This window comes from Anopheles moucheti, chromosome 3 (assembly GCF_943734755.1).
Source record: "Anopheles moucheti chromosome 3, idAnoMoucSN_F20_07, whole genome shotgun sequence".
Taxonomy (NCBI): Eukaryota; Metazoa; Arthropoda; class Insecta; order Diptera; family Culicidae; genus Anopheles; species Anopheles moucheti.
Window position 1 is genome coordinate 27,311,486 of NC_069141.1, and position 14,557 is coordinate 27,326,042.

The 14,557-nt window shown below is 42.6% G+C and overlaps 2 protein-coding genes across 4 annotated transcripts; one reads left to right on the top strand and one right to left on the bottom strand.

Moving 5' to 3' along the window:
• Positions 1-301: 301 nt before the first annotated feature.
• Positions 302-9,294, bottom strand: LOC128302143 (E3 ubiquitin-protein ligase Su(dx)). 3 transcript variants are annotated; one of them, XM_053038890.1, is made up of 6 exons: positions 8,988-9,294; positions 6,238-6,446; positions 5,677-6,155; positions 3,153-5,179; positions 2,553-2,751; positions 302-2,478 (listed from the first exon to the last, which is right to left on the bottom strand). In XM_053038890.1, the coding sequence occupies exons 2-6, from the start codon at positions 6,272-6,274 to the stop codon at positions 2,209-2,211; spliced, it is 3,012 nt and encodes a 1,003-aa protein (XP_052894850.1). In that variant the 5' UTR covers positions 6,275-6,446; positions 8,988-9,294; the 3' UTR covers positions 302-2,208. The 3 variants fall into 3 exon arrangements, with proteins under 3 accessions (XP_052894850.1, XP_052894848.1, XP_052894849.1); XM_053038888.1 differs by having other exon boundaries at positions 3,153-5,182; XM_053038889.1 differs by lacking the exon at positions 8,988-9,294 and adding an exon at positions 7,236-7,252 and having other exon boundaries at positions 3,153-5,182.
• Positions 9,295-9,508: 214 nt separating this feature from the next.
• On the top strand, positions 9,509-14,506 carry LOC128305979 (ATP-dependent RNA helicase WM6). Its single transcript, XM_053043633.1, has 7 exons — positions 9,509-9,556; positions 9,951-10,193; positions 10,416-10,820; positions 11,023-11,141; positions 13,182-13,313; positions 13,394-13,796; positions 13,870-14,506. Exons 2-7 carry the CDS (start codon positions 9,995-9,997, stop codon positions 13,881-13,883), a joined length of 1,272 nt encoding a protein of 423 aa, XP_052899593.1. The 5' UTR covers positions 9,509-9,556; positions 9,951-9,994; the 3' UTR covers positions 13,884-14,506.
• The last annotated feature ends 51 nt before the right edge of the window (positions 14,507-14,557 follow it).

Sequence of the window (14,557 nt, forward strand, 5' to 3'; positions counted from 1 at the left end):
ATTGCCTGTTTGTACATAACATAGATGACATATCGTGCCAATAGGTCGTACAAGATGTACAAGATCTGAAAGTATCTCTAGCTAGAATTAGAATTACCAGAAAAGAGAGATGAAAAGAAAAGAGAACAAGTAATTCTGTTTAAAATAGAGTGCTCAGTAAACTTGGCAAAATTATGCAGTCTATCAGATTACTCTGAATGCCTGACGGCACAGTCCAATAACGGTGCCCAAACCAGTAAAAACTATGCAAACGGTAATCTATTTCTTTCCCCAGCAGCAATACAACATAATTTTCGCCTCCATTTGAAATATGTCTTTATTTTCCACTTTCTGCTTGCCACATCCACCCAAGCATCACCATTTAGAGCTACAGTTATGTTCGCAGTACAATTAATGATACTTTTCTTTTTGCCTGCCAATACAATACTAGCTTTTTTGCTTCCGAAGAATATTTCTAGCGAATTACAAATTAGCCTTTTTTCATCATATTGTTGTGGTTGTTGCTGTACAGTTTGTTTCTGCGAACAAACAAAAAAATTGCAAACACATTATGATTTATAAAGTTAATCCCTAGCACCAACCAAACTGAACACAGTTTGATGCGAATGCTAGACACATAACACTTCAGTTTCTCTTTGCTTTGTAATAAAATTAGTTTTTTGCTGTGTTGTGTAAGAAAATCGTATTGCAATTGCCGCAACATTAAAGAAAGATTGTGTGGAACGATGTTGGTGTGCATCTGTAAACTACGATTTTTAACACATTTCCTTTCTTTTGCAAAATTTAATGTTTTGCTATCTTGTGTTTATTGATATTTTCTATTCCACTTATGTTTTATTCATGGTTTCTTTTTATTGGATCCCTTTTCTTATTGTTCTGTACACTTTTCATATGGTGGTGTGTTATCGCGTTCTCGTAATTGTATCCTTTTCTCGTTTATGTACTAGTTTAAACCCATTAGTACACTCGATATACTTGAACCAGTGTGTTAATGAATATATATATATATATATAACTATTTCATTAATCTTTATCGTCATTGTTTAAAACAATCTTTAACCGTTTTGCTTAGTGTGGCTATTTATCTACCTTTTTGCTTTACAATACAATATCTATCATTGGATATTATATTTCATTTCCCCTCCAACGATACGATCCGTTACGTATCAGTGTGTTTCCGGGAGTCCATCATTGATAATGATGATATCTACTACTGCATGATGAATTGTTTCTTCTAATTTTTCCGGATGTTTTGTTTATGGTTCTATACATTTACATATCGCCCCATTTCATTCACTTTTCCATTTCCTTTTCATTAAAACAGCTAGTAATCGCTAGCAATAAAGAGCAGATGCAGTGTAGGTTGCTGTTGTTCACTAGTGACAACTCTACGGAAATTATAGTACAAGCTTAACACCTTGATGGCCCCACAAATTGCTGTCGTTTAGTGTTTTGTTTGTATGTAATAATTTTGCTTCTAACATCGTTTTTTTATCGTTTCCTATTTTCCTCTAAAAGATTTCCATTTTTAGTTTTATAAATTATGCGGTCGAGTAGAACGAAAGGAAAACAAAAGAATATGGTATCAGCGGTAAAACATATAAATTAGTTCCTTATCTGCTTTTTTCCCCATGAATAAACCAAAGAATGAAACAAATAAACCATGAAAACCAGTTGTGAAGGACAATTGCTGTGTCATGCAAAATTTAGCATTTTACGCAATGCTTTGCAATATTGATTTCGTTCTTTACATAACAATATGTACACACGAAGAACGCACAAGGAATATTTGTGTATGTATTGTAGTTTTACACCCCAATTCCTGTTTGAAAAACAAACAAAAAACACAAAACTAATCGCTTCTTTCTATTAGTACAAAATTCACCGTGACCGGAGGGCAACTTCTAAAAAAACATCGCAACTTTCATACAATCCGTATGTTGTTTAATAAACATCATCAACACGAGCTCTCCGTTTGAGAACACAGCAACTCATTATCATATACATTTATAGATATACACACTCATACAGTACTTTACAAAATACTTTCATTGTATCATCCCTATAGCTCCCGGCTTCCCACATTTTCTAAGAACCACTATATCCCATAAAATGATCACATTTGATTTGCATTTTCCCAAACCCCGTGCCCCCGTGTGAACCGTCCCGATTCCCTTCCCACCATTATTAGTCCATCTCCTACCTTTTTTACTCCTGCCCGAAACCTTCAGTCTCTTCGATCGCATAGTTTAGTTTCTCCACCAGCTGATCGTAGCTCTTGTACGGTGGCAGATCCAACCGATTAAAACATGTGTGCGATCGTGGCAGCCACGTGTCCTTGCCCACCTTCTCGATGCAGAAGCGCTGGGGACCGTTTGAACCCATCAGCTCGGCAAAACCTCCGACCGGAACGCGACAAGTGCCGGTAACGAATTGCAACAAACGGGCACGTTTCTCATTGTCCGTTTCACGAACAAACTGTAGATGTAATAGAAACATTTTGCATATTACTGCATTACGTACTCCAACAAAAGACAAATGTATTTACTTACCTGCCAGAACCAAACGACCTGTTTGCTATTACGGTTATAATGACGATAAATTGAATTGCGTTGCCAATCGTCCACATCGATCTCTTGCATTCCGCACAGCATCAGCTCCAGTTCGCGCTCGTCAAAGTATTTCAACCACTCAAGCGGGACCACTTCATTGAACCCGTCTAGGAACGTTTTTGTCTGCTCCTCAATGCCCCTAGAATTAAAATATTTAAATATTTCATGAAAGTAGTTTATGCAAAGCAGATAAAACATCCGCTACTAAGTAAGGTGCGCTTTGGAATCAATTGAGCTGACAGAAGATTTTTGCCACAAATACTGTTTAGTTATTGCACGATAGTATAGAGAACTATATATATAGAGAGAACTTCGAGATGACGGTGTGTTCCAAATGTCTTGCAATAACCGTTGGAAAATTGCTTTCGAAGGTTCAATTTTCGACTAAGAATTAGGGATTAGCAAGCATAAGGAAGACTAAAAATAAAAAAAAATGACTGAGTGACTAATCTTTTAAAATTATCATACAAATAGCGCATCTTTAAAGAAACGGACGTTACTACATTGCGCACAACAACATTGAACCCGTACGTCACTCACCTCGTCATTCGCCACTCAGTCATGAGCGAGATGTATTCTTCCTTGTTCTCCTCCGTTACCCGTTCCTTATCGCCGTTATCCTTCAGCTCGTGATGAATGATCTGTCCCAGCACCTCGAAATCGACGCTGAACCACAACTCCAACCCGCACTCGTCGATATTGTTGTCTCGCACCCATATCAGCGAATTGTAAAACTCCGGATCGATCGTTTCGATGTCTTTGGTCGTTAGCTTCTTGTTCAGCATGCGCTTGTAGAACGGCATGGTGAAGCCGGAATAGATGAACCGCCCATGATACAGGGCCATCGCGATGAAACGTCCAATGAATTTGAAGTACTGCAGGTGATCCGGATTTACGTAGCTGGCCGGGTTAATCTGCAGGCTGTAGTTGTTTTTGTTAGCGTACTCAAACAGGCAGTACATCGGGTTGAGCACTTCGTGCGAAAGCAGGAAAAACCACTCCCGTGACACACCACCATAATCCAGACCTTCCTCACCGCGGAAAATAATGTACAATCGGCGCCTCAGCTCGTACGCAGGCAAACGCATAATCTGGTGATACGAATCCTCGAACAGCGTTTGTCGCGTAAGCGTAATTTTAATGTGTGACGCAAGCGCATTACTCTGACACAAATACCGGAACTGGCTGAGCTTCCAGCGGAATGATCGTTCGTATGCCTTCGGCACACCGTAAACACCCTTCGCACCCTTCGGCGCGCCGGGCCGTGGATCCTCAAAGGTGGTTTTACGATTATTATGATCGACGAAGAATCGTTCCCCGTTGGCCGTGTAGCGAATTTCCCAACCCGGCGGTAGTGGACCTTCCGCTAACATGCTCACCTCCTGACCCTGGGTCCGTGGATCCTCCCACTGGGTGGTGCGATTTTTATGATTCACAAAGTACACCCGATTGTCCGGCTGGACACGCTTTTCCCATCCGTCCGGCAGGGGGCCAAGGCCATCGTCTTCTTCGTGGGCTACCGAGATCGAGTTCGATTGTTGCGCGTGCTGCGGATACAGGAACCGCTGATTGCCTTGTGAGATGATGTGTTGCCGTTGACCCTGCCAGTGCTGGAAGTGCATTAACCGCTCGCTGTTTGGCCGTTGCCAAGTGGTAGTACGTGTGTTATGGTCGACGTAGTACACGCGTCCGCGTGGATCGCGCCGTTGTTCCCAGCCGGCCGGTAAAGGTTGTGGTTTCTCCCAGTATGTCGAGCGGGTGTTATGATCGACGTAATACCGCCGACCGAATTTATCCACACGCATTTCCCAACCCGCCGGTAGGGGTTCGTCGTCTATTGGATTTTGCTGCTGCTGTTGCTGATGCTGCAGAATGATTTGCTGATCAGTTAAGCTTCCTCCCATCGGCATCGGCATACCGGCGGCTCCATTTACACCACCAGGGCTGCCCCCGGCAACTGGGAGCAAGGCAGTGCTCGTATGGCCACCGCCCGGTACACCGTTGATGAGTCCTTCCTGCGAGGAGTTCGAATAAACTGGTCCCAACCGTGTATGTGATCCCGCCATCGAGGATGCTACCGGTGATACATTCTGCTGATCCCAGTTAATGCCACTCCTTCGAATAGCTCCCGTTGAGGAGGAAGTTGCACCAGTGGTTAGCGATCCGGTTCCACCATTCGGAGACGATCCGGCCGTCATTACACCGTTACCCATTCCGTACGATCCAGCAGCTATACTGAACTCGTTGAACGAGGGCACACAGTCGGACGACGTGGCGTTATTACTCGTGCTGTTGTTGCTTTGGCTAGCGTGGGAAGCGGGCGAATGTTGCGACTGGTGCACCGTTGCCGACGACGATGACGAGGAAGAAGATGACGGAACTAATGCATGATTCATGATACCACCAGCACCGGACGATGATGGGGGCGGCGGTTGCAACTGCTGTGACGCACTGGAACCGGTGCCACGTAAACGCATTCGCGCCCTAATGCCACCGTTTAGTATGCTGCTCCGAAGCGTGTGATAGTGTGCACCGTTTTGTGCCAATTCTGTGGAACCCACCGTCAGCTGCTGCGTTGCGATGTTGTGTTTCGTGCACAACGTTACCACATGATAAGGCATTCCGGCAAGGTCATTGGTAGGGAAATGGTGCAAAGAAGGAAAAATGACACATACGTTAGAAAAATATAAATCGATACCACCCACCGGAGGGCCCCCCGAAAAATCGATACAGTTAACCACGACCCAAAAGCTTTGCACTGATCTGGCCGTATGCATGGTTATTAAAGCATGAATGCGATATTATTAGGCTAAGCTTGTCAATTGGAACTATGTGATAAATTAATTAAATAAGACATCCGTATTCAAGCGTCTTTCCCGACATGAATTACGATACATACATCTTACGCTCAATACATTTTATCAGTAAATAAATTAGTTCCACAAAATTTATAACGGGAAAAAGCTCAAATTACTATTAAAAACTATTCAGTGTCCTATTCGTCGTTCTTGTTATTTGATCATTAAACCACTTATGATTATGTATTAAATCGAAGGTCACTTACCGCATTTCCGTTGACCATACTGGTGCTACTACTTGCGCTCTCATTATTACGCATAGCGCCCGTTCCGCCAGCACCCACCAAATTACGCATATCGATCTTTAACCCATCAAGCACGACAACTAGCTCGCCCGCCTTTACCGGCTGACGAGGTTCACTAGCTTTCGACGAACCCGTCCCATCGATCAACAGATCCATATTGAGCTCGAGCAGTTCTAGCACACCGTTGTAGTGGCGCAAAATGCCCGCCAGCTCGACCGTCTGCTGACCGAGCAGGGAATCCTTGCGGAAACTGGAATGGTCGAGGACACGAAAGTGCAGCACTGAACCGGGCGACACGATACTTGTGAACCGTTCGTTCCACTTCGGTGTGTTGGTGTTTTTGATGATATCTGTCTTGCGTGAAGTTTTGCCATCGATCGAAAACTCAACGTACGGATTGGGCTTAAGGAAACCATTGCTCCGGAAGGTGGCATGCTCGACTGGAACAGGAAAATGAATAAATCGTCCAATAGTCACACATATAATCAAAATCCATCACGACCATCCCGGCTAGGAACATACTTATCACAATCAGCTGATGGATGGTACCGTCGTCCATCTGCCGGCCGTGTTGATTTAATAGCAGTTTAGCTTGAAGAAAGATACGGCCCCCTGTAAGTGGGCCTGACCGTTCGAACACCCTACGCCGTGTTGTGAGTTAACGAACAAAATACTAGAGTCGCCACAAGGAGACTTTCTGCCTGCCGGGGGTGAACGTCGTATGGTCGATCCTACGGAAAACGGAACGGAAAAAGAAAATTTGACATAAAATTCCTGGCGACAACCACCCGCCGTTTGAGGAGGAGGGTGCACAAACGGGGAGGGAACACTGGCTTGCGTGTGTACCACGCACGCAATCCACGTGTTTTCCGTTTTCCTATATTCTTTGACCCATTGGGGAAAACGTGCTTCCGGACCAGGTGTGGTGTAATCTAAAGTAAGTGATTTCATTTTCTATGGGCTATATTGCGGTATGTGTGTCCCCGTATCGCTTGAGTGAGGAATTCTTTTACTGCCCTGGAACATTGTTTCATATGAACGGGAAACGTTTTTTTTTCCTTTTTATGTAAAATCTAAAACACTTACAATACATCAAACTGCCTTTCACATATTATTGCACGGAAACGAAATAAAAAAGAGTTTCTTCAGCAGTTCTTGTTATCTTAAATCCATGTTTATAAAAGCACAACACAGCAAGAGTTGTATATTTTCCAATGTTTGTACAACCAAATAAAGATGTAAGCAAACATGAACGATTATTCTTTATAAAATAACCGTTTCACTTATCTTAATGTAGTACGCATAAATCCTATAGCAAGTGTGTAAATATCAAATATTGAAACAGCACTTTATATGATGCAATCAATCGCCCTCATGATAAGCCGTCGACATACTGGATTAGTATAGTAAAATGAGTATCCAAGTAATACATGAAACGGCTTCCTTTTACAACAATTGAAAAATTGCTTCCAAAAATCGATGATTCAGATTTTGTAATTTCCGACGATTATCGCACTTACGGCACCACAAATATGGCACGTCACACATACGATTCCAGCGCTACCAACGTTCGTCTCAACAGACTGGCGGTTCCAGGCAGCTTACTGAGTCCAGCACAAACCCCTTGTTGTTATCACAATCGCGAACAGACTATTCAAAAACCTCAACAGTTATCAGTAGAAAGAGGGAACTGTTGGTGTGAGCGTGCTTTTGCCGTTTTGTAGCTTATTGTTTTTGCACTTCCCGTCTTCTATGTAAGGATTGTGATAACGAATTTTATCTTGTACTGTTTGTCTGTGCATCTTCGCATTCGTTTCCTATGGACGGTTCACGGTGCTTGTAGAAACCGTGTGAGAGAAATTGTTCGGACTTGATTATGTAGAATTGGAAATTCATTTTCATCTCTGGAACCCCTGAAAACGCTAGTTTCTCTTATCGTTTTCCAACTGACCGAGGGTGGGTATGTTTTGGGTTTTCCACAACGCAATGCCAAAATGCACGAGCGCCAATTATGTGAATTTGGAGTTGAATTTTGGTGTACACTTTCACCGTTTGTTCTGTTGTACCAAACTGCGTGTACATTCCGCCCACACACTTCCGTGCGTCCGTTTATTGCGTTAGCTTTCTCCGAATATGGTCTACCCTACAAACAAAGAAGAAAACAAAACATAAAACACCACAGAGAAATGTCCGGCCTCTTTTGTAATCAACTGCACGCTGCGATTCGGAGGTAAGGTGGCGCACAATCATAATTGTTTCGCGAGTTTCGATTTCATTTTGCAGTTGTTTGTCTCGCTCTCTAGTTCGTTTGGCTGGGCTGGAATTGTGGCTTAAGTGGTCGCATTCCCGTGTTGTGGTCTGTAGTTGTATTGCGGGCAAGATTGTCAATCAATTCTAACTACGTCAAACAACGTCTGGTTCACAATTAAGTATGCCTTGACGGTATACGCAGCACAGAGCTCGAGCCCGGATTGCTATAGCTGTTGCCAACTAGAATAACTAGAGCCGAGCAGTAGCAGCATTGAGATACTTCAGACGTGCAATTTGCTACGATAAATCTTCCTGCCAACGGACCGTGGACCACCACGTACGGGATTGCATTAGGATGAAATGTTAGCTTATATAAGCCCGATACTACGACACAACTTGGTGTGTTGTGTCTGGGGATACCAGCGGACTTTCTCTAACATATCCCCCACCACAACTCGCACCAAACAGTGACATAAAAAACTTTTCCGCACAGCTTATCAACACGGATGGGGCTCTTTAGGAATTGGTTGAATCATCCCCCAGGTTGGGGCAAATATTTTGATAGCCGTTTTCGTAATACAAACATACACACACGGACACAAGCATCACTCTTTAACGATTTCATTATCACCATAATTTTCACCATTGAAGGAAATTATCAATTTTGCCAAATTTTTGGTAGGAATTACTCAATCTTCCCCTGATCACGAGGACACCTGCAAGATTTAGCTATGGCAGAAATTACACAAATAGCCGATGCCTGCACGGGTGGTGGCCATACACGTAAAATCATTTTCACATGACTACAGCAAAACATAGCAAACTAGCTCACGAGTTGTACCTCCCTTCGGAGAGTCTAGTGTGCGTTTCAGGGGGAAAAACTATTTTGCATTTTCCGCTAGGTATTCTAAACTTTTGCACACGGTAACAACCACACACAACAAAGTGACCCGCACTAGATGACGAAGATGTAGAGGCGAAGGTTAACATTTATTTTCTATAAACCCAAAAACATTGCACACCTGCTTTTCTAACCCGTTGTTTTGATGCGTACAGCCACTGTCGGGGAAACAGGTGAGATGATTTCACATGATGCCTTCGTTCTCGTTGATTTGCTTGGGTTTCACTATTATGGGACGTAATCAGCACCCAGGAGGAGTTTTCGTGTGCACTGTGTCGCTTGTTTTCACGGGAATTCACTGCACTTGCTCCAATCGGAGTTTTCCGAACACTCACTTTGCCAGCTGTTCGTGTTTCTTGTGCTTTTCGCAAAAAGCACACAGAATCAACTTGCTGCTCAACTATATTTCAGTGGCAATGCTTTGCTTGTTTGTGGCCTCGTCTTTTTCCAATGAATGCTAATGATTAATCAAGATCACAATGAATCAATCGCAGAATGTCAAAAACATCCATCTTGGCAACTTACGGGTCTCCGTTTATGTCCACCGGAGTCGAGCTCTTGGTTTGATTATCCGACAATAGCCGAAGTTTGACAACAGTGAAAATTCCTCTCTTTCTATTGCCACTTCGCTCTCGCTCGTCTACTTTTTGCCCAGCTGCCAAGCGTGTCGCGCGTGTTCTTCTATTTTAGGTAAGAAATTCGTGGTTAATTTGTTTAAATTCTTCAATTAGTTAACGAAAAGTTGAAGATTAGTCATAAAAGTGCACTATGAGCATAATATTGATGGGTTGTGATCGGTGCAGTGCATTAAAAATTGGAATTAAATTTCGTTGGCTTAGCGCCATGAATCAAATCCACGCGTTTCAAAATGGCGGAAACTAACGCCACCCGGCGGCTTTAGCCGCAAGATTTCGAGAGAAAAATATAGAGTTTCGTCTGTAGATGTTAGTAAATAATTGAACATGTTTTATTGAAACGAAGAAAGAATCATAATTTCTTTTTAACCCATGTGTGATACGAATGCAACATTTCCAGTGCGTAGTTGTAGAAATTGAAGGTTTTTTTTTTCCTCTTTTCCCTGCAGCTAACCTCTCATCGCTTCGCGGTCAAGTCTCCCACCCATAAGCAATGGCTGATAACGAGGATCTTTTAGATTACGAGGAAGAGGACCAGACCGAGCAGGTGGTGGCAGAGACCACGGAACAGCCGAAGAAGGATGTGAAGGGTACTTACGTATCGATTCACAGCTCTGGTTTCCGTGATTTTTTGCTGAAGCCTGAAATATTGCGCGCCATTGTCGACTGTGGTTTCGAGCATCCCTCTGAAGGTGAGTAAAATTAGGTTGTTTTTTTTACATTACCTTGCGGGCGGTCTTTCACGTGATGAAAATTTCACATCATTTTAGTAGATAGGGACATCTGATCAAACGAAATGATAGATTTGTGTATAATGATCTGATAAAAGAATTGCCACATGCAAGTTTTTTTTTCGCACAATCTTGGCATCGGAAAAAAGGCTAACTATGATTGCTTTATTTTTTCCCTTTCAGTGCAACACGAATGTATTCCACAGGCTGTGCTTGGTATGGACATTTTGTGCCAGGCCAAGTCCGGTATGGGAAAGACAGCTGTGTTTGTGCTTGCCACGTTGCAGCAGCTGGAACCGACAGAGAACGTGCCGTACGTCCTGGTTATGTGCCATACGCGCGAGCTCGCTTTCCAGATTAGCAAGGAGTACGAGCGGTTTTGTAAGTACATGCCCACCATCAAGGTGGCCGTATTTTTCGGTGGGCTACCGATTCAGAAGGATGAAGAGGTGCTAAAAACGACAACACCACACATTATCGTGGGAACGCCGGGACGTGTGCTGGCTCTTATCCGGAACAAGAAGCTGAACCTGAAAAACCTGAAACATTTCATACTCGACGAGTGCGACAAAATGCTCGAACAGTTAGGTGAGTTATCAAACCGAAGGTGTTCTTATTTTTAGGTTATGTATATGATGATTTGATCTTCATTTAGTAGATAGGGACAACTGAGTTACGACAATGATCGATACTTGTATCACTTACTGAAAATAGCACAATGTTAATTTTTCTACGCCAATATCGGAATATATTTTTTACTAAATGTTTTTATTTATTTCTTCGCACACAGATATGCGCCGCGACGTCCAGGAGATATTCCGTAACACACCGCACGGAAAGCAAGTGATGATGTTCTCCGCCACACTGAGCAAAGAAATTCGACCAGTGTGCAAAAAGTTCATGCAAGATGTAAATACCACCACTAGTTCTACTACTACTTCTACTTCCCCATCTACCTCTACTACTACTACTGCTACTCGTAATGTTATAAAGCGATCGGAAAGTTACTGTGTCGATGGGAAAAGTTTGCCGAATAGTAATCGCTCAAGTTCACTGAAGCTGGCAACTCGCTCTACCATTGCTGTCGTTACTGTTGCTGCTGCTGCTGGTGGTTTGTCGTCGTCGTCCTCGTCGGACAGGCGGCATATGGAACTGCACCATAACTCCGCCAAAACACAATATCTACTTTGGCCGATCGCGGCTACTTGAAAGTATACAATGCCAACCAGTGTACAATTCTGAGCTGTACGTCTGTTTTGGAAGCTAGTGGTTTGGATTGTGGATGTAAACGCATCGGTGTGCATTGCTGCTTTCCATCGTCCGTTTCCGTACATCCTGACGGGGGCGAGACCATGCAAGAATATCCTACGATAACAATCGCAATTGATTCGAGACGAAAGCATATGGTAAGGCATCTCTCGTCGTTGCCCTGAGGATCCTCTTAATGTCTGCACCAGCAAAATGACATATCCAAAGAGGATCAGCTGCTGCAAAGGTGTATAAACTTACAACAAACACCATAAAACAAAACCAACCCCTATAATACAAAACGTTCTAATATTTCCCTAAATCAAACCAACCCGAGCAAACGTAAACACAAAAGTTGTGTTAAAGTGGCGTAGAAATTATTTACACCTTGCAGTTGCGATCGCACGTTAAACGTTTGAAAATAGTCGGTCAGGATGACGAAATTACTGTTTAAAAAGAACGAATGCATCGATCGTGTGGAAAATGAAAAAAGTCGATTGTCCGCGTCCTGTCCGTGTCATGGCCGTGCAGCGCTACTGGACGTGCAAACAGTTGATTTAAAAAAAAACGAAACATCAATTAATCGTGTTCGAGAGGCGCATTCCAATCGGAACGAAATGATGATGGTACGTGTCCCCTGGGCCGACGGTGCGATGTTGAGTTGACCAAATGATCCGATGGTTGTCTGTGTTGCTGCATCTACCCCTAGCATCAAGCGGAAAAGTGGACAAGGAGCCGTATGTAGCAATAATCGTAGATAATAGCTAACAACATCCATAAGCCATTTATATCGTTACAGGAGCAGACATAACAAGGGATCTCTTCTTGCTTCCCAGCTGGTGAAGAACTATAGAAATGTACTCCTTTGTTCATCAGCTCATTCTGGAAGGGAGGGAAAAAGCCAATTGAAATAAGCGTTCCTTATGAAACGTCCTAACAAATCCTTGTTTTTGGTCAAACTTTCCCCACGATATATGTGCAAACTTTACCGATAATTCGTCTCTAAATTTGGTGGTCTAGATGCGATCGTTTCCAGTTTAATTTCATGCAGTTGTTTCTCAATAAGTTTAAGAAGCAAATACTTAATTAACGTTTTGTCGTACATTAATAATAATGTCACTTACATTGGATCATAAACTCAATCGATCTTGCATTATTTAACTCGCAAAACACCACACTGATGCAGACACATTTAATGCCAATTGAATTGCAATCGTACCTTCATGCGATATTCGCTCTGCTGTGATGAATTGTTATCATGTTCCGTTTTAAAACATATAGCGCTATCATATAAAATGATAGGATCGATAAATCCATCCGGACTATTCCCTCGGTGCAACTGTCCTGCCTGGTAACGTGATAAAAATATTTCTTTTTAAGCCAGTTCCAGCATGCATGACCTCTAGTAGGTCAACTCCGTAACGAACGATAACGATGAATGAGTCATTGGCAGTTTCGGTGTGGGGTTTAACGTGTTTTATAATCTAGTTCCTAATTTTGAGCACATAAACTATGTTACGACTATAACCGTCGCGACTTTTCCGAAGCCGAACCAGTTGTAGTAGTTAGACTGGGCAGTAATATTGACATTATTTTTTTTTTGAATCTGTAAAATTCATCAATTGGTCTAATTATGTTGCATATCCTCTCTTCGTTTCTCTTTCCGTTATGTTGTCATTGTTGTGAATGGATAATCTTTAGCCGATGGAAGTGTATGTTGACGACGAAACTAAACTAACACTTCACGGTCTGCAGCAACATTATGTGAAACTGAAGGAAAACGAGAAGAACAAGAAACTGTTCGAATTACTTGATGTATTGGAGTTCAATCAGGTATGCGATCGGGATTGAAAGGACAGTATAGCGATGCATGAGACTCGTTGGCGCTAAAAGTGTATTATCTTATATCCCAGGTGGTTATTTTCGTCAAATCCGTTCAACGCTGCATGGCCCTGGCACAGCTGCTGACTGAACAAAATTTCCCCGCCATCGGCATCCATCGTGGCATGGTGCAGGAAGAACGTTTGTCGCGGTATCAGCAGTTCAAGGATTTTCAGAAGCGAATCCTAGTTGCCACGAATCTGTTCGGTCGCGGTATGGATATTGAGCGTGTGAACATTGTGTTCAATTATGACATGCCGGAAGATTCGGATACCTATCTGCATCGAGTGGCCCGAGCCGGTCGTTTCGGTACTAAGGGTCTCGCCATCACCTTCATCTCGGATGAGGCTGACGCAAAGATTCTTAACGATGTTCAGGATCGGTTCGATGTGAACATCAACGAGCTGCCGGACGAAATTGACCTCTCTTCCTACAGTGAGTAACCACAATACCCATAGCCATTGAGTGAAAATTAATTCGTTTACTGAATTTTTCTTTTCTTTTCTAGTTGAAGGACGATAAAGTGTGTGCGGAACTGTGAATCCGCCGTACCTGTGGGGTACCCGCTATCCCATCGTGTAGTAGTGCAACGTTATTCATACGGTTTAAAATTAATCGATACCGCTCATCTATTTGTGCGCACTAGTTTGGGGGATTTCTGGCATTTTCGTTAAAATTCCTTAAATGCTACCATTATATAACTTTACGTACATAATTTTAGTAAGAGTGATGAATTTTAATAACTAATGAAATTTCAAACAAGTCTAGAGCAAAAAGCGTAATCAATCACTATATAGTATGATTAATGTTCCGTTCACCACCTTCTCACAAGGCACGTGTGGGTATACTTTACAGTATCATTTGTACCCAAATTGACAGGGGGTATATTGAAACGATTCAAATTCCTTCACGGTTTTTGTGCACATCTACTGCTGAAAGTGGATTGGTTTTCGGTGGACCGTTCCACGTTCTGTCGAGACCAATGTCACTATTCTATTGATGGTCAATAGCACTGAAGGATAGGATAGAAGTTGATAAAACTACTTATGTATTAGTAAGGCTTGATAACTTGGTGTACGAAACGTAAAAAAATGAATAAAAATATTAACAAAGCATTTAGTGTTAAGTGTAAGGATGCACCAATATCAGGAATTTGTTTATTTAAACACTGATGAAAGAAGGGGACTTGCGTAACA